This window comes from Gavia stellata, chromosome 22 (assembly GCF_030936135.1).
Source record: "Gavia stellata isolate bGavSte3 chromosome 22, bGavSte3.hap2, whole genome shotgun sequence".
Lineage (NCBI taxonomy): Eukaryota > Metazoa > Chordata > Aves > Gaviiformes > Gaviidae > Gavia > Gavia stellata.
Window position 1 is genome coordinate 9,225,874 of NC_082615.1, and position 27,764 is coordinate 9,253,637.

The following is a 27,764-nucleotide window of genomic DNA, read 5'->3' on the forward strand; positions in this document are numbered from 1 at the left end:
CAGTTTTCCCTAGAAATAAAGAGCAAGGAAACCATCAGTGAAGGGGTGGAAATATTCCAGGTCAAGTTGCTAGCTGATGTATTTTCTAATCATTGAGTTTCTGTACTATAGAGCTAAGTCAATTACTAAAATCATGTCTCCAGCCAAGTGAACAACATTTGTTAGAATGTGTTTTCTTTCAGCTTTGGCTAGTGAAGAGTTTTCTTTCCATTCTCTCTTGCTGTGCAACACTTTCCATTCAGTAAATTGTTGTCTTGCTGCAGACATAGCAATGTCCCAAAATAGCTTTATTCCTGAACTCATGTTTATCAAAACAAGTCTTTGCAGAAACTACTTTAATGTTTTTTCCAACTCCAGTAGCACATAGTGGACTTTTTCAGTCAAACCTAGAGCAAATATCTTGAAAGGAGCACTTCATTTTAATTAAGCTACATAAGATTACATTTCTAAACACTCCAGCACTGAATCACTTACTGGAACATGGTTATTACTTACTGCAAAGCCATACTGTAGTCCTTTTCAGTATATACATTTGTGCATCAGAGTAACACCTAAATAAATTAATCACATAGCACAGCTGCCTACCTAATGATTAGAGGCTGCAGGACTGAGTCAAGGCAAAAGCAATGTAAAAACTGCCCCTAAACTTTACCTGATCACTTGTAAATGTGATTCAGTTTCTCTTTGAATTCAATGGTTTCGTCTTTTCAGAGCAGAAGAAAGTTATCTAGTAAATGTAAATGAAGGCAGAAATCAGAAGGCTTTTGTTAGTATTTATGACAATACCAGCTGGACCAAAATTGAGCATATGGGTCTAAAGATACTACGTCTTACCCCTGTTTGAAGTTCTTACCCCTGAGTTGCAGATGTCTGAATAACGCTGCGATACTAGAGAATATTTTACATAGAATATGATCAGCTTTTTGCAGAAAACTATATATTTCTGTTTTCTGTGTGAAAGCAAATAGTTGGGGAAAAGTTGGTTAGGTGTGTAGAATGTTTTTCTGGACTTGGAGAGCTGGGCTCGATGCAGACTTCCAAATGGGGTAATTCACTGGCATGGCTGAAAATGTGGTAGATATTTTGCTGTCTCCAGGATATTTTTTGACTGAAACAGATATAGCATGGTTAGATACGCACTGCTATGTGGATGAGGGATGCATACGTGCCCAGTTAAAAGCCCATATCACAGTTCCCATGTTTTTACACTCTTTGAAGTTACAAGACCTGCCAACATATTTCAGCCTATTGCTTGTGTCTGAATTGTTCATTTGGAAAACCTGGTATTTGCAATTTGGTCTCATAATTGTTTGGATTGGATGAAGTAGCTTATAAAATTCATGCTCTGTTTCTTGTTTAAATCAGTGCAGCTTTTTCAATCAGATTTCTAATGAAATGAAGAAATAGAAATTTGCTTTTATTTTTTCCCTTTTGTGGAAACGTTCTTGCCAACAGATTAGCTGGCAAGAGCGTTTATGAGGAATTAACTTAAGCATGTGCTTAAATTCTGTTCAGCAACTTACTTAAGGCCAAAATTTCACAAACACTTTAAGTATTTCATTTGGCAAGCAAAAACCCAAAGATGCATTTTCAAAGGCATCTAGGCAGGTCTAAATCTTGAAAACTGAATCCAAAAATAACAATTCAAATCAAAGCTTTTAAAATAATTCAACAATAATCATTCAGGTAGGTTAAATCTGTTGTTGAAGTGTGTGTATATGTATTTGAAAAGGGCCAAATGCTTTTGTCAGCCGCATCTTGGGTTAATTTCAGCTGTAATACAGAAGTTAGCTATCTTTTATTATGTAACAGGGATTTTTTTGTTTTTATATGACACAAGAAACTCCTGAAATGTAGTACAAGATTTACTGAGTTTCACACAAAATTTTAATTAAAGCCAAATAATGGTATTGAGCACTTAGCATTTGTAGAGTGCTACCCTAACTTATTTAACATTTTTGCACATACACAAAGTCAATTAAAAGAGAATGACTATTATGATTTCAAAAAGGGGGATAACCATGTATGTACCCTGTGCCACAGAAGTGGAAATGTGAACAAAGAAATATCTAGTTTCCCATCCTAAATGAGCACCACAAGCCTGTCATTGAGTAATGTCATCAGCTGTACCTTTTTGTTCTGCTCTCTGACTGTTAGCTGGCATTTCCTAAAATGAACTTAACTAAAAGAAATGGAAATTAATATAGTCATTCAGTTTACTTCAACCAATTCCCTTTATAGTAAGCTCTTTATTAATTCATGGTTAAATAAGTAGATTTTCCTAGCTGTGATCAGTTACAAGAGTAATATGATTTTGTTTGTTTTCTGATTGGATCAAAATGCAGATGCTTCTGAAGCATAATTACCCTTTATTTCCATAAACAACAGTATAGAGGAAGTTCAAAAAATCAGTAGAAAAAGAATTTGAATTGGGTGTAAAGTGCAATGAAATCAATGCTTTTTAGAATGCTGATATATATTTTTGGAGAACTGGTAAATATATTTTGCATTTCTAATAATTTATATGAAAAAACAGTCTATCAGTTCACAGTTCTGCATTCATAATAATGAAGTTTCAAAGACTGAAGGAGCACAGCTTTTTTTTTTCCCTCTTTAGGTGGAACATCAATGGTCTATTTATGTTAATTTTGAGTACATAGCACAGTGACATACAGCTGTTAAATGCGTATCATTGAATTGAGTGGGAGCTGATGACATATTGCATGTATCAGAATCATACCATTAATTAAAATATTTTGTAATTATAATTAAAATAAATTAAAATTCTTTTAATTTCTAGCCAGAACACTTCATCCCTTCAGGGTAGGGGCAAAACACCAGCATAAGAGTAAGATCTCTGATTTCAGGATGGTAAGGTATTATATAAGCAAGACAGCAGATGTGTGACGCTACTAGAATGAAAAGAAATATTACTGCATTGCAGTAAAAATTTCTGTCATTTTTAAGTTTTACCTTATAATAAGAGAAATATGTGCTGGCCTGTTTTCTAAAATTTTCTGGAGATGTGCCCTCTCTAATGACAGTATATGTCCTTAAAGACAGTTTTTTGCCTTGAACAGAGGGGTGGATAAAGAATGATAAATCTAGCTGCTTACCATTCAACTGTTCCTTTTTCTGAGATTTTTCTCTTACACATAACACTGAAGTATGATCTAAGTATTTGTTAACAAAATTAAATCTGAATCTTACAATCTAGAGAAGAAACTGAAACCAAGAATTTGAGACACCCATTTTGGTGAAGCACTTGTTTAAGTAGTGTCTTTTATTCTGCACGGAAATCTACAGAAAAAGTATTTCTCCAGCATGAGCTATCTTTTGTACTTAAGTATATAAAAGTAGATTCCCAAGTCGGCACTACTCTCCTGGATTTGCTTTATTGCTGCATAGTTCATCTCATCCTTAGACAGTCATCTAATGTAAGTATATTATTTCTCTATATTGACAATTTTGGGTAAAAATCGTCTTATGTACATCTGTCTTCTTGTTCTGCTGATCCCTAATATTCAGCATAGGTGAGGTCCATATTAAAACTTTAAGATGACATCATCTTCACAATTTCTTAGTGTGGTACCAATACTTCACATGCAAAACAGTAGACCAGAAGATCTCTGTCAGGCCTGAGAATTCCTGAAGACACTTTTAACTTCAAGCACAACTGAAAAAAAACCGTAGAACAGATCAAATTCCAAGGTGTAGCTGTGTACTCTAGTTTTCAGAACTGCTTGCAAACTGTTAGTCTATGCATTTTAGGAGGAGACAAAAGATGTTCCAGCAGATCAGTGCTCTTTCAGAAAGTGTTGTTCCACTGAGAGCAAGACTTGGACAGGGATATGCCAAATAAAACTACAGCAATTTAAAAAAGAAAACCAAGTTTGATGTGACTGAAATGTTAATTTCTAATCACAGTAGAAGACGGTTTCAATTCAATAATTTATTCCATATCATAAAGAATACATTATTATATAAGATTTTTCTCTGTGTTTCCTCCATGTGGATTTCAGGACACAGGAAGCTTGTTTACATCATGTATCTGGATCGCTTGCTCTCTTATGTATGCATTTCTTTAGTATGCCCATTGGCACAATACGTCTATGTAGATCTCAGTTCCTTTATGTGACCACATGCTGAGCCCTCCTTGCTTAGCTGGGCCTCTTGCTTCTACTAATTCATTCTTAAGAGGGAAAAAAGCCTATTGGGTAATTATAGCAATGGGACACTGGGAGAGAATTTAAAGAATCTTGGCAAATAACGTGTCATTACTGTAGGCTCCAGAAGGATGTTCCTGTAACAGAAACCTGCAGGCCATGCTAGTCTCCTGCACCTGCTTCTCCCCAGCTCAATTAAGATATGATAGGTTTCTTTGTATTATAATATTCTTTTATTTTTATCTCCTTGACATGGGTAAGGAAAAGGTTCAGTGGTTCTCCCTGCTTGAAAGTCGGTGCCACGTATGTTCTTGGTTTTGGCTGCTTGTGTTCTCTGCTGTTCAGACACATTACTTTCTGGACATGCACTCTGGACAGTCAATTTTTTCAGTCTCATTTTTACTTCTTTATTTAAGGACTATACATTTCAAAGCTGCTTCTAGTTACAAGTTAAATGCAAAAATATGAACACCTAGAAATGACTGAAGTGTTTGAATGAACAGTACATATAACTAGCTCACACTGGAGCTGTGAAGGTTTTCCTCCAGAATAGCTTGTTTGATTTGGATTTTGATCACCTGAGTTTGTAGATTTTTACTTTAAATTTTGAGTTTGAAAAACTCAGTAGTCCAAGACTCTGCCAAAATCAGTTTTTCATCCAGTTTCACGCTGAAAACATATAATATTGCTCATATTGTTTTGTATGGGTTTGAATCTCACTTGAATCTTCCCACAGACCTGAAGCAAGTTCAAGCACACAAGTCCAGAAGCAGACCAAGCTCAGTTTTGCTGCAAACAATTTCCATGTTTCTAGCCGAACCTAAGCTGGGACTGGAGGATCAATATTTTATAGCAATCTCACAAAACACGAATTTTCTCAATTTATTTTTAAAACACTGACATTTGAAAAGTTTTACTGAACTTCTGTTTTTATTGATATACAGAATTTCCAGTGCAATGAAGCTATGTTTGAGGCCGTAGAACAGCAAGATCTGGATGCTGTTCAGATTCTTCTTTATCAATACACACTGGAGGAACTGGACCTGAACACACCAAACAGTGAGGGACTAACTCCTTTGGATATTGCCATTTTGACAAACAACATCCCTATTGCTAGGACCCTTCTACACGTTGGGGCAAAGGAAAGCCCACACTGTAAGTAAAGAACATAAATTGAATTGACTTAGATAATTGCCTGTAGGAGATTAGGTTAGCTGCTGTTTTGGGAAATTAATTACACTACACACAAAAATTGACTGGTTTTATCCTAAAGAGGATTATAGCAGCAATAGTACCACAGTGCTGGAGGACATTTGCAGCAATATCTGCTTGATGAATGCATGCTCAGTAGATCTTTTTGTTCTCTAAGTCAGATACACCAACTGATGAATCAGGTTGAGCTTCTAATGTGATTAACACTGGGGCAGCTGAGTTAATACCAATACTGAGAAAAAAAATCTTTAAAAATATGGAAACAGGAATTGAGTGAGTGATTCAAAGACCATGGTCTGAAATATGGAGTTTGTCATCAAAAATGAAAGGACGATGGGTTGTCTAGACTTTGGTTTATTTTGATTATCCTTTAGATTTTGGCTATGCTGCCTTCAGGAGACAGGTTGTGTTGCAATCTATCATTTCCATTACCCAAAGACTCCTCACTCCTAGTCTTCAAATGGCCTAAAATCCCACTTACATGAGAATTTCAAAGTTCTACAGAACCAGAGAAAATCTGAACACAAAACAGACCTTCTCACTTTACTGAAATACCAATATTGCTTATAACTACATATTGTAGTTATAAAACTCCTTTGTATTCCTTCATGGGCATTTTTATGCACAATTTGTGCGTTGGAGGGTGACTTACCAACCCAATTAATCAACCGTATACCATGACACAAACTCTGACGCCTTACTTGTGTCTAAAAATACACCAATGTATGCGAATTTGTTTTAAACCGTCAATGCCTATATTTAGGACATTCCCAGCAAGGCTATAATGAGACTGTGTTTGAGGGGTTCGGCCACTGCAGACTCTGCCATTAATTTGAAGTTAGTTAAATTAACAACATTTAGTGCTGGCATGTCAATCTCAGTGCTCCAGGAAATTACACCTTGAGGCTACTAACATTGCCAGTTTTTTCACTGGAGAGTGTGTGTGCATGTGCGTGTGTGTGTTGAGTTTTTTTGCCAGACCCTCAGTGTTGGTACACCTTTATTGCTTTTCTATGTCCACAGCACTTATATTATCATTTATTCTGGCCTCCTTTAACCTTCCCTGGAGATTTTTGCATAGTGTAGCTGCTCAGTGAAAAGAGTTTTTTAGTTTTATATTTATTTGTTTATTTTTCTGTCATGGTTCATGACTGAGGCTTTAAAAAAAAGTGTGACAGCATTTAGAGTACATGATTGACTGCTGAAGCAACATTCATTAACCATGACAAATCTAGAGGAAAACACAGTCTTGAGTGTTCTAAACAGCAGTAAAAAAGACTAAACTAATTTTTCATTGACCTCATCTGTAAATAAATGCAGTCTGATGGCGAGCAGGGGCAATCATAAATTAGTATTCATTTCCTGTAATTAATGCAAACATGCCTATGAACACAGAGAATATGAATATATAACCACCTCATTTCCATTTCAAAATATACCCACCAAATTTCCACTTCACTTATCTTGATTTTTAGTTTTTCTGATTGAAATAATGGATGAAGCATTCTCAGTAAAAAACAAATGATTGTTTGTTTTGGGTTTTTTTTACCTTAAGGGTTTACAGTTGCTACTTGAGAGCAAAATGCAAAAAGTTATTTTCAGCACTCAAAACAAAGGTTCACAGCATGTTTGTATGAGGCTTCACTCTTGTGGAACTGATAGCAGTCACTTTCTATTTTCTCTAGGCTTTCTGCTTTGCTTTCTGTACTTAACCAAAGCTGTTAGAATGAAATCCATTCTGTTTGTATGATCTCAGGGCTGCAAGAACATGATCCAGCACCCAGTGGGAGCATTTTTCATTTCTCTATGGTGGGCAGTTGAACAAGACTTCCCCAGGCTGAGTGGGAGGGGAGGGGTTTTCAAGGTAGAATTCTGACTCGCCCCAATTTTGGGACAGGACATAAGCATTTCTTAATCTGATTGGAAGTGTATAGGACAGATGCACAGATCTGCGAGACTGCAAGGTAAAGGAATTCCCCATTCCAAGTGCACACAGAAACCTTCCTACAGAGAAAACTCTTGCTCTTCCAATATATTAGCCATAGTGATCCAGCTGAAATCTCATTATAGCCCCTAACCTAATGCTGTAGAAAAGAGGATCTGGAGGACAGATAGCTTCCATCTGTATCACCTGGATTTCTGCCTGGAATAGGAAGAACAGCAGATAAAGCAATAGAAAGTAAAACTATGATCTTCATTTCCACATGGAACTCAGACTGTATAAATCTTAACAGGAACCCAACATCTCTTAAACATAAAGTAAGAAAGATCAGAGAGTACAGCATTTAAAATATTAATTTAGTTGGGGAGGAGGCAAAGTCCACTGTGTTATCTTTTCAGTTACTCTTATTCATCATATACTCGTGGTTTGGCTTGGCTTGTTCTTGCGAACCCAGATAAAAGTAAGATTAAAATTTCCAGTGGCTGATTGGACATGTTTCCAAGACCTGACAATTGTGGATCAGAATCTTGATAAACAGATAGAGCCAGATCCTTAGTGAGAACTTGAACCAATGCCAATTCTCAATCACCTGAAGTTCTGGCACATAAAATCTCCTTTCTCAGTCCTGTTGTGCTATCAGATGTGTTGCATGCTTATCGTAGGCATGGATCCAGGAAACCATATCACCTTTGGCCTCCCAGTAAACAGGCAGTTCTGAGGATACCAGCAGATTCCAGTAAGCCTGGCCATATGTCTCTGATGTCCATATGAAGAATGATCAAACTTCAAGAAGGATGGCTTCAAGCCAGCTTCTGAAAGCAAAGTCTTAGAGACAAACATTCTTCAAAAACAACCTTTTGGATGTCAGAGGCGTTGAGTAAGTCTTTGCTCTCCTCCTGTGGCTTTAAAGATCCCTTGGCACTTTTACGTTAGTATATAGGCTTATTCTTAGATTCCGCTGAACTTCGACTGTGTTATTGCTATGAGATACAGAGGGCAAAAGTTAAAATGAAAGGTTCAGACTGGATAAAACAAACACTTTTTTCACCATAAGGACAGTAAAGCAGTGGAACAGGTTGCCTAGAGTCATTGTAAAGCCTCCATCCTGGGAAGTTTTCAAGACCCTCGGTAACTTGATCTGACCTCATAGCTGACCCTGTTTTTAACAAGAAGGTTGTCCTAGAGAAGGTCCTTTCTGATCTGATTTGTCCCATAATCCTATGATTCCAGCTTAGGAGTAACACATTCATATGCACAGACACCTTCACTCATGTGGTGTTTTGACGTCAAAAACCTGTCAGAGTCTTGGTCCTTTCCATGGTACAGTTTGATGTTTTCAGAAATGTCTACTGCTTGTGGTTTATGCAAGTGAATGATCGGTGCATCCCATGCAAGACTCATGCTGTTCCTCTAAAAACTGTAGGGAAACCAAGAGCCTGGCTGTCCCTACATAGCAGCTCCCCATTGTTGCTAAGAGTAGCTGCTTGTGCTAGGACAGTGTTTTCGGTAAATAGGGGCCTTTTAAATTAAGACTACCTCAGAGCTCTTCTGCAAAAATACCAGACACCAGAGAAAAGTTACTTTCTGTGATCTCAGAATTCCTTCTCTTGTACACTATTCCCTGCATATTGAACATCAGATCAGTGGTTGCATTTCTTTTCAGATTAAACACCTGTACAAGTCCTATTTTCTAAACTGCAAATAGTTTGAACAATTTCAGTCTAAGAGCACTTCTGAAAATAGGGCTTGATTCACCACATTTCACTATATAATCAAGGGGCTAGTTTAGGCTAGTCTTGTGCACTTGGGCTAAAATCAAACCTATTTTAGTTTGTAACCTATGTGATCTTCATTTTCACCTTTATGTAGCACACAGTAGTTCATACAGGCAATCTGAACTGCTAAATGTCAAATTAAAATTATTCTGAGCACTGGAGAAAAACAAAATCTCCATGTGTCAAGCTGCTGGCTATCTGTCCAGTCTGTCAGAGGACTAATTAGATACTACATGGGCAAAACAGCGGCACAAAGAAAACCCAGAGAGATCCATTCTATACCACCCATGGCCCTTAGGCACAAAACTCTCATTCTTAAGTTTGCCAATTAGATCTCTCTTCGCTTGTAGAGAGTTATATATTGTATGTGTTTATAACCAGTACAACCTTCTTTTTTTTCTATGAAAGCTTGTGATATTACAGCAAAGTAGCGGTTGGATAGAAACCAAATGCTTTATTATTTTAGTTTGTTTCTAATATTCCACCAATTTAAAACACATATGCAATTTCAGCAATTAAGACATTTTTAAGCATATGAGAAACATTGGAAGATAGAATTTGCACAATTTATGTCGTTAATCCCATTTAAGTGGCCACATCCTTAAGTGGTATAAATTGGCATGCCGTAATCCACTTGATGACAAGATAACTACTGAAAGGCAGAGTGTTCAAGGATTTGACCTTACATATGTTATATCAGAATGTGTAAGGCCAGAATTTTGTCACTTAAGTCCACCAAGCAATTACTTACTTTTCCCTTTTCTTGGTAGTTGTTAACATGGAAAGCAGGTCAGTGCATCTGAGTACGTTGGTCCAGGAAGCACAGCAGCGAGTTACTGAATTGTCTGCACAAGTGATGAATGAAGGCCTTGGTACAGACAACACAGAAAAAGAGAAGCAACTAAAAGCATGGGAATGGAGATACAGGTTATACAAGCGCATGAAGGCAGGCTACGAGCATGCTAGTAAGTAGAAGAAAGTAGTTGCAAAATTCAAAACAAGAACTCTACAACTGAGAACGCCCTGCCTTTGTTCAGCAAAGATGCTCTCACTGATTCTCACAGCACTGCTTGAAGCAGACGAATGTTACAGTGGGAAAACTGATGCATATGACTAAATGGCCTTCCCAAGAATGAGAGGGAAATGGATGTTAGAACAATAGAGGACCAACTATCTGAGAGCAACAAGCACATAGCTCCTTTAGGAGTGGGCTGCATAAAATTGAGACCTCCAAATTCTTGGTTGAGGATCTAATGATTCTGTCCTGCTTATTTCTCTTCATGTTTACTCCTGGATTTCATTTAATGCGCTGAGTTTAAAATAGGATGATCAGAAAAGAGTATATGAATAGGGAAGAAGAGGGATGGGACATCGGCCTTTATTCTGTTGTAATTTGTTTTTAAAAAAAAAAAATCTGTTTTAAAAGAATGGAGTTGTTCTAAACATGTAATCAAACAATGGACTTTCATTTTACACATAAAAATTGTGAAAATTTAATCTTAATTTTTGCATCCACGTATAACATTTCATCAGCGTAGTCACAGATTGGGTCACTTTAAACAGTTGTACAATTCTGTACCCAAAGTAAATGTGAATTTGGAAGGAGTAAACAGGACTGAATTGTTTCACATGTAGATCTTTTAGCTGTATCCTATTCAATGAAATACAATCATTGCCATTAACATTTTTACAACTATCTTTATATACATGTACTTACAAATAATTTTCTCAAATTTATTGTATTCTAAGATTACTCTTCAAGACAGATGTAGTGCTCCTTGTATTAGATACTAAATACAGGAAATACAGCAGTAGTGTAAGTGAATATAATGATTTTTTAAATCAGTCCCTGCAGTAAGTCATGACATTTTGTGTTTGATTTCTGAATTGAGTCTGATTGATATTCTGTGAACGAAGCTTTTTTTTTAAAAAAAGAAAAAAAAAAATGTTAGGCCTCAACTGACAACTGTATTTTGGAACTACTACACCAAAACATCTGTGGCACTTGCAATTTCTGAGTCACAATAATGTAAAAATGTTTTCTGTTATTTAATAAATTTAAGTTTGTTAGTGAAACCATAAAGGTTTAATTAGCGCTTTGTGGTTTTGTCCTTTCTCTCTCCTCCTACCCACCCCAAGAGATTTATAGGGGCTTTTCATTGACATAATTAGCATGAATCTGTTTTATTGGGTTACATATATGCAGGAAGATATTTTTAACCGAAAGGAGCCAAAAACCATGATAGAAACAAATGGTGTCTGCAGGATATTGTTAGCAGGGGCACTAATTAAAATGCCCAAAAGGCAGAGAACACAAACACCTACAACCCAAAGCTCACAATTGCAGGGTGATTTTCAGTGGGTTCTTTGAAGACTCAGAAACATTGTTTGAATAGGATTTGTTGTGCTGAAGAGCTGATGTTTTCTCTTCTCTCCCAGGAGCCCCTGAGGCGCCAACCAATGTCTGTCTCATGGTAACAAGCAGTACATCACTCACTGTCACCTTCCAAGAACCTCTGAGTGTCAACTCAGCTGTGGTGACCAAGTATAAAGGTACTGGATTTAGACATCTTTCATTTACCTTAACAATGTAAAAAAATTTGAGGGCTAAGTGGCAAAGGTATTTATCTACAAGAGATTATATTACAATGCTAATGTTTGAATTTAATTATTTTCCCAGTTAATAGCTCTAGAAGTGGATTTTTCTTAAAGGATTATCCAAAGACAAAATTTTTATTAAAAAAAGAAAAATAAATTAACCAAAAGCTTTCTCCATGAGTGCTTTGAAGAAGTTTGCTTGACTCACTGTGGTTAGGACATCAGCTCAATGACTGGGTTGAGATGAGCAGTTATAAAACACAAGCTAACTTTTGGTGCCTGTGGGTTCCTGAAACCATGCGTATCCTTGTAAATGCCAAACCCACACCACCATTCCTTAAAGAAATGCCTCTGGAAGCTGAAACTTTTGGCAGAGGCATCATACAGCCCAACTAATTAGCTATTCCAGGGCTGCCACATCATTCTTGGAAGAGCAATACATTTGGGGTGGCACCAGTTAGTTGCAAAGTAGAATGAATAGGAAAATGCTTCCATCTGAATAGCGCTGTTGAATAGAAATGGTTTTACAACAGAATTTCTGTTCCACAAGAAATTCCAACATTAAAAAAAGTTTTATTGAAGATTAGAACAGAAATGAGAAATTTTAAAATTTCCTGTTAAAAGGAATTTCCAGGTTTTCCAAAATGTTTGGAACAGTAAGTTCTTCAGTGTTAAGTGCAGCAATCTGCAGCCTCCATCTTCCGGTGGGAGCCTGCGTCCTTCCACAGGGCAAGGGACTGAAAAGCACTGCTCTGAAGATCTGAGGCCTTCTTTGCCCACCCCAGAGGAGTCAAGGAGTGGGGAGCCTGAAAGTCCTCTTAGTTAATTCCCACTATGTCTCTCTTAATGTTCCCTGTTGTGTTTGTTTCTTTGCATTAATAATTAAAAACTCATTTGAGAGGTACTTGAATATTGGATTTCCATACACATAGCAAGAACCACAATGGCTGTGTTGTGGGGCAGTCTGTTTCATGTTTCTGTGTGTGGGTGTCACAGGGATTGCTTCAACAGGAGAGACTCGGAAAGACCCAGTCCACCGAGGGCCCAAGGAGCTCTTCTGAAGGTGGGACGTGCCGGTGCACAGGCTCCACTGGCATCAAGCACAAGCACCCAAAGGACTGCAGGAGTTTGTTTTGGAAAAGGCAGATTCTATTTTTCTTTCCTCCCCCTGCTTCTGGTCAGAGATTCCAGTCATCACTGGCTATGCCCAGTGAAAAAATTTTTTACAGTATAAGAAAAAAAACCAACCTCCCAGACATCACTAAAGCCATCAAAGTGAATCCATTCCTGATAGCCTCAGTAGAAGGGTAAATTACTGTATTACACCTAGTCAGCTGTGCAGTGCTGCAGGAAGTGTGATTTTCAAAAACATCAAAGCCCTTTAGAAGCCTAAATCTAATTTTCAGCAATGGGTTGGGTTGCCAGGAAACTAAATTTCATTTAAGGGCTTCTTACTGCCTGATTTACTTGTGAAAATAATACTTGGGCTCCTAAAACACTTAAGTTATCTTGAAAATATCAGCCTGCTCTTTGTAATATGCATATTTTAAACAACCTTGAAATACCGTCCACACTCTAATTATAATGATCATTGATATTTTCACAGTAAAGCAAATTCCCATATAGAATTTATTTTTTTAAATAATTTTCTAAAGGTTGTAGTATTTTTCTCTTGTGTGTTCATTTGGGTTGAGTCTGTTTTGTACAATGTCAATTCTGTCCTTGGTAAGCACAACAGTCAGAGAAATTTCCTCCAACCTGACCTAACTTTCTAATCAGACTACGTAGCATTGGTGTCGTATTTTGAATTACCCTCACTGGTGATCATTTTACGCTTTATCAACTTGACAGTTAGTTTTGCCAGCATGTTCTTTTTAAATCCTTTATCCCAGGAGACTTGCATATTTATGGTTAGATAAAAAGAAAGATCATTAATAGCTCCTTTTGGTGACTTTCGGGAATTAATTAAGCACTGGTTGTAGAATTGTTTATTACATTATGGAGTGAGATTCTTTGTGTTAGTTTGAGGGGTCATAAAATGAACCTTTCAAATGATCACTTGCAAGAATGATTAGAACCAGCTAGCAATTACTAGCCCTTGAAGGAGAGCTTGATAACACTGTGTGAGGATCTTTTTAGTCACATATATAAACCTCCTATCCAGAAAATCATCTAAGCATTTTGCTAATTCAGGGACAAAAATAAGCTGTTAGGGTTTTTTTCCCCCTCAGTACTTTACCATTTCTTTTTCTAAGCAAATTAAAATTCAGGCACATTTGCAGCAGTGTTTAGGGAATACCTGCTCATTAACAGAAGCTAATAATGTTCTTTTCTCTGGACCTGAATTATAGGGGATAAAAACTGACATCACTTCTGTTCAGTTTAGTTTAGTTCCCTAAAAACAGTGAGAAACTGCCAATTCCTTTTTTCTGTGTCCTCTTTTTTTAACTTATTTTTTCCAAAGCTTTATTTGCCCAAATGTCATTTAGAAACTGGGTTTGGAACATTATCTAACTGTCTGCTATTTTCCTGTGTGTGATCTTTTCCCTTGTTAGCTGTATAACTTACAAATAATAATACAGGAGAATAATACTTTGCACTCACTCTCTAACCACTAAAACCATCTCACTTCATTAGGAGATTTAATTTTAACCACACACGGTGAATGTGTATTGACTTTGGTGTCCCAGCTGGATGGCAGTTCAGTGACTGCATTCTGTTGAGCCATTGCTTTAAGGAGCCAGAGTATTCTTTACTTCCTCTCCTGGATTGTTGTTTAATGTTGCAGGCACCATCCTAATGGCTCCCTTCAGTTTCCCTCCGGAGAAGGCTACAGCGTGGTGGTGGCTGACGTGAAATGATTCCTATGTATATTGTAACTTAGTAAAGTGTTTTGAGGCTGGAAGCAGACAGGCATGACATAAATCAATAATAATAGTAATAATCTGCTCCATGCTAGAGGAAGATTCACAGCCAGAGACACCTCACCCCAGCCAGTTTTAGGAAGGATGTGAAGCATCACTCTAATATTGAGAAGAAAAACCCCTGCCCTTGGCTAATCATGCCCTAAAGTCAAACTTCACATCCCATCATGGAAATGCTTAAGAGCTGCTTTAGTTTTACATCTTTGAAAACACAATCGAAACGTTCCACACTAATATGCAAAATAACTTGCCAGAGTTTGAAGCTAGGGTGAACCTTCTGTTTACACTGCCATATTGTTACTGCATGATGTATTTTTGTCCTAGAGCTACACTACTGTAACTATCCTGATGCAAAAAATCCCAGCAGCAACATAGTCCAGATAGGCACCACTTGACTCCTGGGAACATTCCCAATAGAGCCGAGTGGTAAGTGCTTGTAAGCCTTTTAAGAACTGTTGTCTTTCACTAATTAGCCTTTCTAGGGTTCGCATGTTCCACACAACACATACACATAACGAAAGAACAAAATTGTAAGTAATGTAAGTAAATTTGTTGCACTTATTTTCTGTGTATTTTAAACCTGATTATTACTTTGCTTTTACAGTGCATAAGTACAGGTAATCCTCCTCTTATGGCATAATTTTTTTCATCCATTTCCCATCGTAAGTAGTCATAATAATGCTGTGATCCCCAAGTATAGGATAAGGAAGAAAAATGGACATAGCGCTGATGATGACCTACTGGAAAGGATCACTATGCAATGGAAAATCTCTGTTTATATTTTATTTACAGTTTTTAAACAAACATCTATATTCCCTTTTGGAGAAAAAATGAAACAGCTTGTATAATCAAAGTCGAGCTAATTTATTTAAAAGCCTGGAACTATTTATGTTTGAAGATAGAGGAAAAGAGAAAAAAATCCGAGCCATGTTTGAGGTAGCAAACAGAGCTGATCTTCTCTCTGTTTGGATGTAGCTGTGGACTTGGATGCCAAGTTATTTTCCAGATAGTGATGCTAAGCTGTCTAGGCTACTTTAGCCCTTGTTACTTTTTTGTTTAGTTTGTTATTTTAGCAGAATATTTCATGTTTGTTAGGACTGCCCAGCTGCCTTCTAGGATTTCTGTTGGATGGAGAGAAGATTTTTTTTTTTTTATTTTCTATGTCAGTGTAGCTCTTTAGAAAAAAAAAACCACAGCAGCTTAGATCAGGAAAAAAGGAGTTATGTCTTGCTTAAATTTTAACAAAAAGTCATCCCTGCCTCCTTTCTTCCAAGGCAATTTGTGGTTCATTTCAGAATTTTTTGCATGAGAATAATTTAAATTTTCTTGAAATCACTGGTTCAGTCCTAGCTAGATATGCAGTAGCCACAGTATGTTGCTATCACATGGCTGCCCGAAATGGGTTGGTTATAGGCAAGTACCTTTGTCCAGGAGAGGTGTTATCATTGGAAGTCTCAACTAAAGGATGAACAGAGCTGCCTTTTCATTAAGGGTAAGCACCTGAGATCATGGGATGAGGAAGCCTGCCAGGTTGGGCCTGTATGATATATGTTCTGTAGCTCAAAAAAAACCTGTATTTGAGAGTCTCAGTTGACATCTCACTGTGTCAATGGAAATTTTTCATTGAAAATTTCAGCGTGAAAAACCTCAAAGATTTTACAAAAACTATCTAGAAATTTTGTGCGATTCTGCATGTTTTACCCTCAGGGGTAATCCTTTCAAAACCAAATAATCTTACCATTTTGCGTGGGCTTCTGCTTGTCACTGTGAGCACGTACAAACAGCATATACCATATGTTTTGTAATTATGTATTTGATTTGTCTATCAATAGTTGACTTGCCATGTTTGATCAAATTTGGATTTGTTCCATAGCAGGCTTCCTGCAGTGATCCTTCCAGTACTGTACAGTGGGTTTGACTGCAGATTTGGCTAGTCTAATAGGTAGAGCTTACACAAAGACCTAAATACATATATATATGTATGACACCTCCAGCTTTTTATCCCACTTTGGTGGCAACTAACTGTTCACATAGCGGTTTCAGAGTAGAAAACAGCAAGCCTGTGCTTTCTGTGATTTCTGGAAGAACCCTGGTTATAGAAACGAATGCTTGTAGACCTGAATCTCAGGTATGAAAATGTGGTGCTTTAATATTAAATACCTATGCGTCTTTCTAAAGTAAACGCTATGTCATTGCTTGATCCTGTTCCAGTCTATAGTGGAATTAAGTAGCATTCTGCATTCAACTTAATCTTGAAACCCTTTTCACTTATTATTCAAAGTTTCTTTGTATATTTTGAAACTCATTCTTTCTTTCCCAAAACAGTTCTTACTCCATAAAAAGGAAAGAGAATACATTTCTTTGTAAGACATTTGAATTTATCCTGCTGAATAGGTGTGGTCTGATATTTTTTACAGTAGTTCATTTATGGCATTTTATTAGGTCTCCTGGGCACTTTATTTGCACATTACATTTTGGTAGCTAACAGGACTGTGCAATTTGACTTCTATTTTTATGCCTAGCAAGTACAGAAATGTATAAATGTTAAAACAAACCTTTCTATTTCTAGCTCCTGTCAATGTCTGTAGTATGTGTTGGACTTAAAAAAATAGAAGTTCTTAAACTTTATGTTAAGTTTGCTATGTATTTAAAGCCACCTTTGAACATGGATCACATATTAAGTGATGGTGCAATTAACTAATGTAGTTGATCAGACACCAGTTACTCAATTCAATCATTCTTTCCTCCTGCTTTGTGTTTTCTACAGATTTTGAACAGCAGCTCAAGATGAATGGCTATGAGAAAACCCAGACGTATAGGCCCTGTTTTTGCCTGCCTTTGGTGTCTAAGAAAAAAGGCTCATATCATGATGTTGCTGAATTTTAGACATTGCTTTACCTTTTACATTTGCTTTGACTTACCACAATTAATAAGTATTTTTAAAAATCATTTGCATGAGGCTAAGTGTTATAGCTTCCAGTTCATAGGTATTGCATAGAAGAGGTGAATTTCTTACAGTCAGTGGCAGGACTGGAACTCAAGACCTTCAGCTTCTGTCTTGAAGGAGGTTCCTGATTTAGCAGATCTTTTGGTTCATGGGTTTGGGAATGCTTCTTCACTGGACACTTAAACAAAACCAGAATGTCTTCAAAGGGATTGTGACAAAGTTTCTCTGCTCACTGCTTTGTATGAAGTCTTCTCTGGTCTATCATGGACTTTTCTGGACCGTTTACAAGCATAAAGGGTCTAAAACGTATCAGTTTGCCTCTCCTGATACTGTTCTAGTAATTACATCTGACGCACAGAACTGATAAATGAATGTAAATTTGGAATCAGGCCTTTGGATCTACTTCAAATTCTTACCTCGTGTACTCAGCATAAATTGCAGGGTTTACTGTTTTCATGCATGAGTGCCCAATTAGTTCATGCATGAACGCTCAATCAATTTATGCATGAGCGCCCAATCAGTTCATGCATGAACGCCCATTTAATTTACTAATGAACACCCAGCTGGTTCACACATGAGCACCCTATTAACTCATGTATGAGCACCCAATGAGTTCACGCATGAGCACCCACTTAGCTCACGCCTGAGTACTGCGTTGGGCATATATGGCAGATTTCAGTAGCCAGGGGCCACAGGTGTGGGAGGAGGTCAGCAGATACTGGGTGCTGCTCGCAGCTGGCCAGGCTAGCTCTAAATGCGATGGAAAACCCCATCGCTGAGTGTAACCCCATGGTGGAGACAAGGGAAGTTGACAGTAGGGAAGGGGGAGGATAGGTGTTTGGCTTAAGTTGAGCCTGGGAAAGGCAGTGGAAAGGTGTTCACCTAAATGCTTGTTTAATTGTTTATGTTTTCTTTCTTCTCACTCTGAATGAGTGATTAGAAGTTTGTGTTAATTGGCAATAAATTAAATTAAGTAAAAACTCCCCAAATCAAGACTGTTTTGCCTGCAACACCTGGCTGCAGTGCTAGGGAAAGGTGAAAGCTCTTTAAGTTACTGTAGGGATTAGTTTATAAAGAAAGAAAAGCCTTCAATATAATTAATTAACATCTATGCAGCGAAGTCCCTCTTTAAAAATATATTACAGGAGAACCAGAGCAAAAGCAGTGGAATCCCATTAAACAGATTACTGGAGTTAGCATTTCTGTATTTACTTTCTTTGTTAACAGTGCTGTGCAGTGTTCTGGTTTGTCTCATACATTGTGATAGGTTACTTTTTTTGTTTGCATTAATTAGATTTCAATGTATTATGTTTTGGGAAGAAGCTGAGCCTAACCCATGCATGCTTCACACAAATGAGTAGCCCCTACGTTCATAAGCTTCCCCACTGGCTTTGGTTACACAGATTACATGAGTAAAACGTACCCGCTGGGAGTGGAATTTTGCAGAATAGAAGCCAAGCCTGTTATACCTTTCTAGGATGTGAAGCCTTTGCATAAGAACCCCATTTATTCTCCAATCCCTTTTCACAGTTCTAACACGTATTTTTTCCCACTTTTCCTTCCACAACCAGAGTGGGATATGTTTGTCATTGCAGGGCTGAGACACAAATCTTGGCTGTTTTTATAATCCATTGTAGCTTTTTAACCACTGGCCCACATTGGAAGGCAATATGCACCCACATGGCACATTTTCTTAGTTATTTATAAAATGTTAGTAAGAAATGTAATTTTCACTAACCGAAAGGAAAAAAAGTTCCTTCTTGTACTGGAATGGCTGACCTTATTACAAACAGATAAAGAATTGTTAGTACTTGGAAAACCCTAATTAAATACTTGAGAAAAAACAGTCTTTTTTTTTTTTTTTTCTCTTGGTGAGAATTTTATTACAATGCAATAAAAATAGTATCCTATAAATCATTTATATAATGTAGATTTGCTATAAGATGGACTAGTGAAATCATGATCAAGCAAAGATGTGTCTTTGGCACCCAGCCTGCTGTCATAATGCTTCCAATAAACATCAAGACATAAAATAGAGTATTCTAGCCTGGGTCAAAGGAACATCCAGCAACAGGGACACAAGAAAGGTTATTTAACATCATCTGTTATTATTAGTGGGTGTAAAAGGTAAAGGAGCCCACAGCTGTTTGGGAAGAAGCTTTACTGCATATAAAGTATTTAATTAAAAAAAATCTCTGAAACAAGTATCATGAAGATTTATAGGCACGGAATTTTCAAATGAAGACGTGCTCTCTAGGAATGGTCTAGGAATGCTCTTCTTGGTACTGTTCTGACTCTTCTGATGAGAGGCCCTTAAACCCATCCATAGCTCTTTCACACTAAAACACAGCCGTGTTTTATTTACTTCAGGTGGACACAGTGCTTTTTGTTTGCATCTTTTTCATTCCTCTTCAGCCTTATTGATGTTGCTACTGACCCAGTACAAAGAGCCTTGACTAAGTTTACAGAAATAACTGGAAATAATAGATAAGATCCAAAATAATGAACACTAGTATTTAGAGCACTTAGGAGCTCAGGCTTTAATTTAAGGAATACCTAGAAATCCTAGTCCCAGGCCATGACTACACTGTTTTAACTTCTGTGTTTGCAGACCAATATGCCCAAGTCCCTTAGGCATTGTAGTAAATCCCAGTTAGAGTCCCTAAACAAACGAACAAATTAAAAGTTCACCTGTCCCTTTTGTAAATGCTGTGGCCCATACCATATTGTCCCTGTCTACACTCTCACTGAGCAGAATGCAACCAATTCCAGACGTTCTAAGTTAGTGTGCATTTATGGATGGATTATACCCTTCACGCAAAAAATCAAATCCATGGAAACATACAAACTCCTTAGTGCCAAATATTCGTTTTTTCCTAATGGAAGCACTATGCTGGGATCTCTATAAGTATTCCCTACAGCTGGTATGACTTGCCTTTCTCCTATCATTCTTTGGAGGATTTCCAAACATGACAGAGGTGTGAACAGAGCCTGAACCCAAATCTGCAAAAATTGGGTTCCTTTCTTAATTCAGGCTAGAAAGAACAGTTCAAGGTAGCTAGGAGGAGCTGACCAAATACTGCAAACAATATTCTCCATCCAAGCTGGTGATGCTGTCTACACCAACAAACTGATTCCTGCTTTTCACTAGTGTTCAATTCTCTTCACTTCTGTTATACTTCTAAATACTTGTTTAGGTACTTTCATCCTGATTTCATGCACACTAATGGCAGGGTTCAATATCCTTAAATCAAGCTGCTAAGACATTATGAGTGTGAATTATTAAAATTATTTCATAGGATCAGCAGGCAGAAAAAGAGGGCGTGTAGTGGTTTCTGGTGTTAGTGCTCTTTTTCAGTTTTACATTTCAAAGGAAGCTATTGAACAATGCAATTATTTGTTTGGAGGCCCTTGGAAACACAACCTGAGATCAGTGTCCGTCAGCCTAGGCCCTGGACGTAGGGAGGAAGGGAAGGAGAGAGAATCTTTGCTGCTTGACTGGGTTAAAAGCCATAGTGGCATAATGCTTTGCCCAAGATCACACAGCAAGTCAGTAGTAGATGCAAGAATAAAACTCAGAATCCCAGCTCAGTACACTATTCTGTAAACCCCATCAACTTAGCAACAGAACTCATGTCCCTCAGTCTAATTAATCTACTCAGCAATTCAGTGAGTAATTTAAGTGCAAGCAAAAACAAATGCCAAGAGAAGTGACAAATTCTACTGTGGCTGAGGCTATTTACTTGACTCAGGAGAAGGTGCTTTGCTGAATTAATCTACAATAGGGTCAGGAGGTGTTTTGTGCCTTCACTTTGTCTCTTCTCTGTCTGTCAATCTCTCTGACAAGCTGTTTAAGGCATGCTCAGTATAAAAGAAAGTGGAAAAGAAACAGGTGAAAATAAACTTCTCCCTTTATTTTAAAGTGCATGAATTGAGTATTAAAAAAAAAAAAAAAACTTGGCCACAAGTAAGTTACATAACCTAAGCCAGTCTAAAATTATGTGCCAGCAATTTACATGAGTTTTATGTAACTGTTTATACTGCTGTTTATTTAAAAATTACTACTTATCTTGGCGACCGCAGCAACACATCGTGCATTTGCTAGCTCTGGAATACAGGGCACCTTCATTAAAACACATAGTCACCAATATATTAAACACACAAAAAACCCCTGCTCTGACATAACGTGAAGTGTCAGATGGAAAGCCGCAACAGCAAAGACATTCAGCGTTCATGACAAAGCAGCCCTTTGGGGTGTTCAGAACAGGACTGGAAAATGCTCCATCCTTAATTCACCCAACAGCTCTCAGGTCCTTTACAGCACACTTGGTACAGTCTACAAGACCAGCTCTTGTTCTTGGGCTCTTATAAAGGACCCTCTTCATCTTCAGGTTTTTATACTTGCGCATTTTTATATTCAACTTTTAAAGTGCTGAGGTTAGCTAGCCTTTTGTTCTTTCTTAAAGTCCCGAGTACTTTAGAGTTACACAAATAGTTGATACTTTTTGCTTACTACCAGAGCAGTCTCTCCCAGCACTCTCTCTCAGAAAGTAGGCAAAGATTTAGCAAAATCTTCATGATGGGTTGCTCACGCATAAAGTTACATAATTTTTAGATCCAGGTTAATCAGAAGGGTAAGACCATGGATGTGTAGCTTTGTATTGGTACCAGAAAGAGCTATATATATCCCACATAGCCAGAAAGCGTGAGCCACACTGGCCTAATAAATGTAATGTAGGTCATAGGAGTTTGTCCATTGTTGTTTTGGGGCCTGCTGAGTGAACAAGATGTTCTACCTCTCCTTGCCTTCATTTTCCCATCTATAAAGTAAGGACACTGTTATTCACATCCTTCTAAAAGGTTTAAAACCCAATGAATGAGTATAGTAGAATATTATGTATTATTTTTAGATGACCATTATGGTAGAAAGCTGAAATCTGTCAATGTATAACAGGAGATATAAATTTAAGCGATAAATTATTTAAGTTGATTTGCATTTATTTAAAACTGTATCATGTCATCCTCTTCTCACTTGAATCACTAAAATCATGAGGGGAAAAAGTTTGTTAAAATCAAAAGTAAGCAAAAAATTCCAAAATTTGTTTTGAGATTCTTTATGACAGATATTATGAGTCAGAGAACAACATTCTGTCAAATATAGCAATGCTTCTGTGTATCCTGTTGATATGTTTTCAGTAGTACTTTGAAACAAGGGGAAAAAGAAGGCACTATTCCAACACAGCTGTTCAAAAAAATATTTATTTTTCAGTTATGGAAATTTTTATTGAAACTGGGGGGCAGAATTTTTTCCAAATGTGAGGTTTTTAAATATATATATTTGAAAATTGAATTTTGAGTAACTTTGTATACTCCATCTTGTTAGGTAAATATCCTTTAAAAGGGGGGTTCTCAATCATAATGATAACCATAACCTGATCCGCAAGCTATCATATGCCTATGTTTTCAATTTCATGGGTCTCAGCCACACCAGGGTAAGCTAAAAAAATACGTGCAAAATGCTGGCATTACTTGGCTGTATAATGAGAAGCACAGCTGAGCCTCAGCCTAGCAGCCAGCGAAGACTCGGCTGGCTGAGGGGATCAGAGTGGTACACAGCCCTTCTCAGTACCTCGTGAAAGGACTAGCAAACTCGGTCGCTCTCCCTAGTGAGTAGTTGTCCTTCAAGGGACTGGGAGATCACAGTGTCACCGAGCAAGTGGATGAGGGTGTTTGCCCTGCACATGGGGTTTCACTAACAACATGAGTTGGGGCAACAGTTTGCCTTAGAACATCAGAGCAAAGCTGTGATTTATTATTTCAAAACCCACTTCCTCAGCTGCTCCTGAGATGGTTTTAAAGGCAATCTCAGCCTTTTCTCCCCTTGGTAACTCAGCTTCTTTCTCTGAACTCAGTAGTCCTTGATTATTTCTGAGAACAAACTGCCATGCTCTTGCTGGTCATACTACTAGTATCATGATGTACACATGCTTGCAAACGTGTAGGATTGCAATCCTGTTTAGTTTAAGGCAGTTAATTCCTCTTCAGGCAGTGTGTTAGGATCTCTAAATATTAGAAGCACTTTTCTAAATGCCGGAATACAAGCAGAAGGGTTGAGAAGGAGACCCACATCAAGAACAGGTCTGCAACGTTTATTTGTGTAAGCTACCGAAATTTAAATATGCCTCTTGAACTACCAGTTTATGTTTGGGCACTTTCCAGTCCATAGAACAGCTAAAAATTTGGGAAGCACAAAAGCAGCTTAAAGCTGCTTATTTCACCCTTGGCTTTTGTTTTTGTGCTGCCTGAAGTGCAACGTTACCACTACCCCTCATGCTGAGAAGCACACTCAGTCACGCCTGGGGATTTCCATGAAGACAGGATTTGTTGGCAGAATCTGTCTAGTGACACTATCTTGCTTTAAATAAATCTTTGAAAAGAAGAATGGTATCTGAGGTGACTGCAAGCCTGTTGATAACATGTTCAGCAGTTTGAACAGGATTTCTCCAATTTATCCTTCTGGAAAACAGACATGTCTAAGTTTGTAGCTTGTATACAACGTTGTCAATAATTTAATACAGTGGAGTCATAAACCCTGAAAATCATGGTTTACAATGGAAACTCTGACAGGCCATCAAATTCAATGGTACATATAGGCATTCCTATAACTAATCTGTCAACAAAAACCTACAACACAGTACCCTAACAGTCTCTACATTTTCATACTAATATACAGAGATAGCTTCCACTAAAGGTGGCAGTAATTAGGTATTTAAAAACCATGGAAAACTAGAAAAATATACACTGAGAATGTTCAAAGACAATAGACAAAACCAATATCCTTTGCAGCAAATACAAAAATGTTGCAGAACATGCTGTGCATTCACAAACTGCAATCACAGAAAAGGAGCAATTAGGAGAGAAAGGAAAAATTAGTTGTGCTATTGATACTTGGCTATTTTAGAAAAATGTGTTGGCAGTTAAACGTTGTATATGCTGAGCAAAAAATTCTGTGAAGCCTTTTTCTTTTAACGTGAAAATACCAGTATGACACAGCCAGAAGATGAAAATTCCACATGCTGAAATTAAAATACCTATACCGTCTGATCTAGTCTAAATTAATGACTCCAACACTAATAAATATGCAAATAAAGTATCTATAAACTATTTTGTGTATCTTAAAGGGGAAGCTTTGGGTTGAATTCTCTACTTTGGTGTAAATCCAGAAAATTGATGGGATTTTCCCATGTCTACAGTAGAATAATTTAAGAGATTAATTTCACTATATTTTGGATAGGTTTTCCTGGAAGTTTGAGTCTGAAGGTACAAGTTACTAAACCCCAGAAGTATGACTCTGGGATTAACCTTAACTCTAACTATGGTACATGTCATTACTAAAGTATAATTTAAGAAAAAGAGGCTGTTGTTCTACATGCAGCCATCAGTTCCCCACTTGCATATATTCTTTTCTTAAAATCATCTAGTAGTTTTTCATGGTCTGTTTGATACTATTTTATGTGCACATTCATTTTTGCAAGTACTGAGGAAGAGTACTGACAGCAGGACTACTGATTTCATAACCCCTTAAGCTGGAGTATGAGTGGTCTGTACAAGTAGATGGGAGCACTTTGGTGAAGGTACCCATTGTAATTTAGGCTGCAGGATGGGTTGGAAGGGATGTGTCAGCCCAGCGCCACTTAATTCACTTCAAAAGTGGATACAACTTAACAGGTCCTTGTGGAACTCTGTAATTTCAGTGACCACAGCAGCATCAGGCTTGGACAAGAGAGCCAGAACCCACTGAAACCAATGAAGAGGCTCTCGTGAGTGTCGGATCTAGTCCAAAGAGGATGTTTCTATACAAATTAGCCAAGGCTAGGTGATGAGAGTTTTGTGGTCCTGTGGAGCCAAAAGGACTCTCTGCCCATCCCTACCTATGCAGATCCAATTGCAAAACAGTATTTTTTGTTGGTTTGGGTGTATAAACTGCCAAATGGCATTAGCAGGTCCATATCCTCTACCTACTCTTTTCCACTACTTCTCTTTCTTTAAAAGGAAATTGTTTAAGTGAGGGCAAATGTTGATTGAATGTAATTTGTATTGCAGTGTATTTTTAAGCATTCTTTCCTGAAAAGCTTTTGAGCAATATTTTGCTTTTCTCTCTCATACACAGAGATATAATTTAATTATTGTGTGAAGTTTTGCTAAACATTATTGCTAAATATTACTTTTGGTATCCACATGGAATGGGAAACTGCTAGGAGAAAAGTTAACCTGTGAGTGATTCAAGTACTTTGATTTCTTTGCTTGGACTGGTATCTGATTTGATTTTCTCCTGCTATTTGTTTCCTAGTGGAATGGAGCTCTTCAGAAGACTTTTCTCCTTTGATTGGTGAAATAATTATGGATAATCTTCAGTCTTTGAGGTGCACCATCACGGGTCTCAGAACGGTAAGTGCCAAATGACTCGTTTAGATCTTGATGCCCTCTGCTGCCCCAGTGATACAAAGAGACTGAGAATTTGCATCCATGCCTGTTGGTAATAACTGTGGAGTGCCTTTCTTCTAGCAACAAATTCCAGTCATTAAGCAGAATACGTCTGGTATCCATAATCTGAAAGTCATGAAGGAATACACAGACAGCATGAACTGTTTTATAAGTTGTCATGCTTAGGGGAGATAGGAAAGGACTGGAGTGAAAGGTGCTCTTTTCTGGATCACCAGATAATGTTAGTACAGATCAAAGGTTCTTGAAAGACCTAGTCCTGACTCTGATGACCAATAACTAAAAACCAAGTTCTTTCTCTTCTACTTCTTCCAGGAACACACATGTTGATGGCAATGATTTTCATTTTTGTTACTTATGTTGGTGTAAATGTTTTACACTGATGAGAACTGGGTCAGTGATGGAGAAAACTGATGAAAATTCGTATGGATTCTTAAGCAGAATAATTTTGACCATGTGCCTGAAAGTCTTTTTCCTACAGGCTGTTCAGGACCACTTGTGCAAGCAAATTTTGATTTACAAAATACTTTATGAAAATAAAGCTTGCTCAAAATACAACTATTTCCACCAGGAACACCATCAGAGGGGCCCAATCCATCATCCACTGAGCTGGAGCCTTTCCACTGAATTCACTGCACACTGAATCAGGCCTACAAAGTTATAGTAGGGGAAGGTATGCATTTGACCCTTGGCCAGTGCCCCAAAACATGGGCTCTCAAAATGGGAGAATTAACTTTAAAGAGTAAGCAATGGGCAGAATATAAAACCCTCTACAGGGATCAGAAAAAAAATACTGTTTTCTTCTAGCCTTTTATCTGAAGAAATCTTTGATTTGAAGCACACTGCCTTCCAGGGAGCTGAGCCACAATATGCATTTACTCTGTTTCTCATTTTCTAACAACAAAACAGAGTAATTGTTCTTAAGTTAAAATCAAGCAAGCTTGCACAGTCACTTCCATAGACACATGTTAACAACGCTTACTGTGTGTTTGAACAATGCTTACTGTGTGTTTGTCTATACTCACCAAAGTATATAACATGTTTAAATTAAAAGTTAGACTTTCAGAAGTGCTCTCCATCAGCCTAGATTTATGCATCAAAATCAGTGATAAAGGTCTGACTGATTTCAGCTGCATCCAAACGAAGCTTCTTCCATTGCTGCGCTGGTAGAGAGACTGTGTTAAATACAACAGGAAAAAGGGGAGTCCCTATTCCTGAAGTCTGATTGTAAGAGTTCCCAGGGTTCAGCTTTGCTAGAATAGATTGCGCTTTGTCAGCTGGAATCGGTGTGCTCTGTTAACCCTCAGCAGATCACCTGTCCTGAAAATGTTGTACCATGTTTCAATCTGTCATGGTGCATCAGTTGATGCTGCTGAAAGCTATTTAAGTTTTTCAAAGAAAACTTCTTTGGGAGGGACTGCTTTCCAGTTATTAGAGCCAAGATTTTGAGTTAAGTGATAGTTTTGACTCCAGTTGTTTCCGTTTGCAGGGCCAGAGGTATTACATCCATGTTTCGGCATACAACATGCGAGGATGGGGACCTCCACGCAAATCTACTCCTGAATATGCTTCTCCTTCAAGTAGGTTGAGTTTTTCTACTCTCCTAGTTTGATTAGTGATGTTGCTTTGTAAGAATTGCTCCTTCTTCAAAGAACAGCAAAAGACAAATATTCTGGAGTTCATGATTTAATTGCCATG

The 27,764-nt window shown here is 37.6% G+C and overlaps 1 protein-coding gene across 2 annotated transcripts in view; it reads left to right on the forward strand.

Annotated features, from left to right (window-relative positions):
- The window catches only part of ANKFN1 (ankyrin repeat and fibronectin type III domain containing 1), a 69,554-nt gene that overhangs the window by 8,634 nt on the left and 33,156 nt on the right, over positions 1 to 27,764 (forward strand). For both annotated transcript variants that reach the window (XM_059828312.1, XM_059828311.1), the window contains 5 exons: positions 5,111 to 5,321; positions 9,866 to 10,060; positions 11,535 to 11,648; positions 25,915 to 26,012; positions 27,556 to 27,646. In XM_059828312.1, coding sequence (XP_059684295.1) covers positions 5,111 to 5,321; positions 9,866 to 10,060; positions 11,535 to 11,648; positions 25,915 to 26,012; positions 27,556 to 27,646 — 709 coding nt within the window. The remainder of the gene's footprint in view (positions 1 to 5,110; positions 5,322 to 9,865; positions 10,061 to 11,534; positions 11,649 to 25,914; positions 26,013 to 27,555; positions 27,647 to 27,764) is intronic.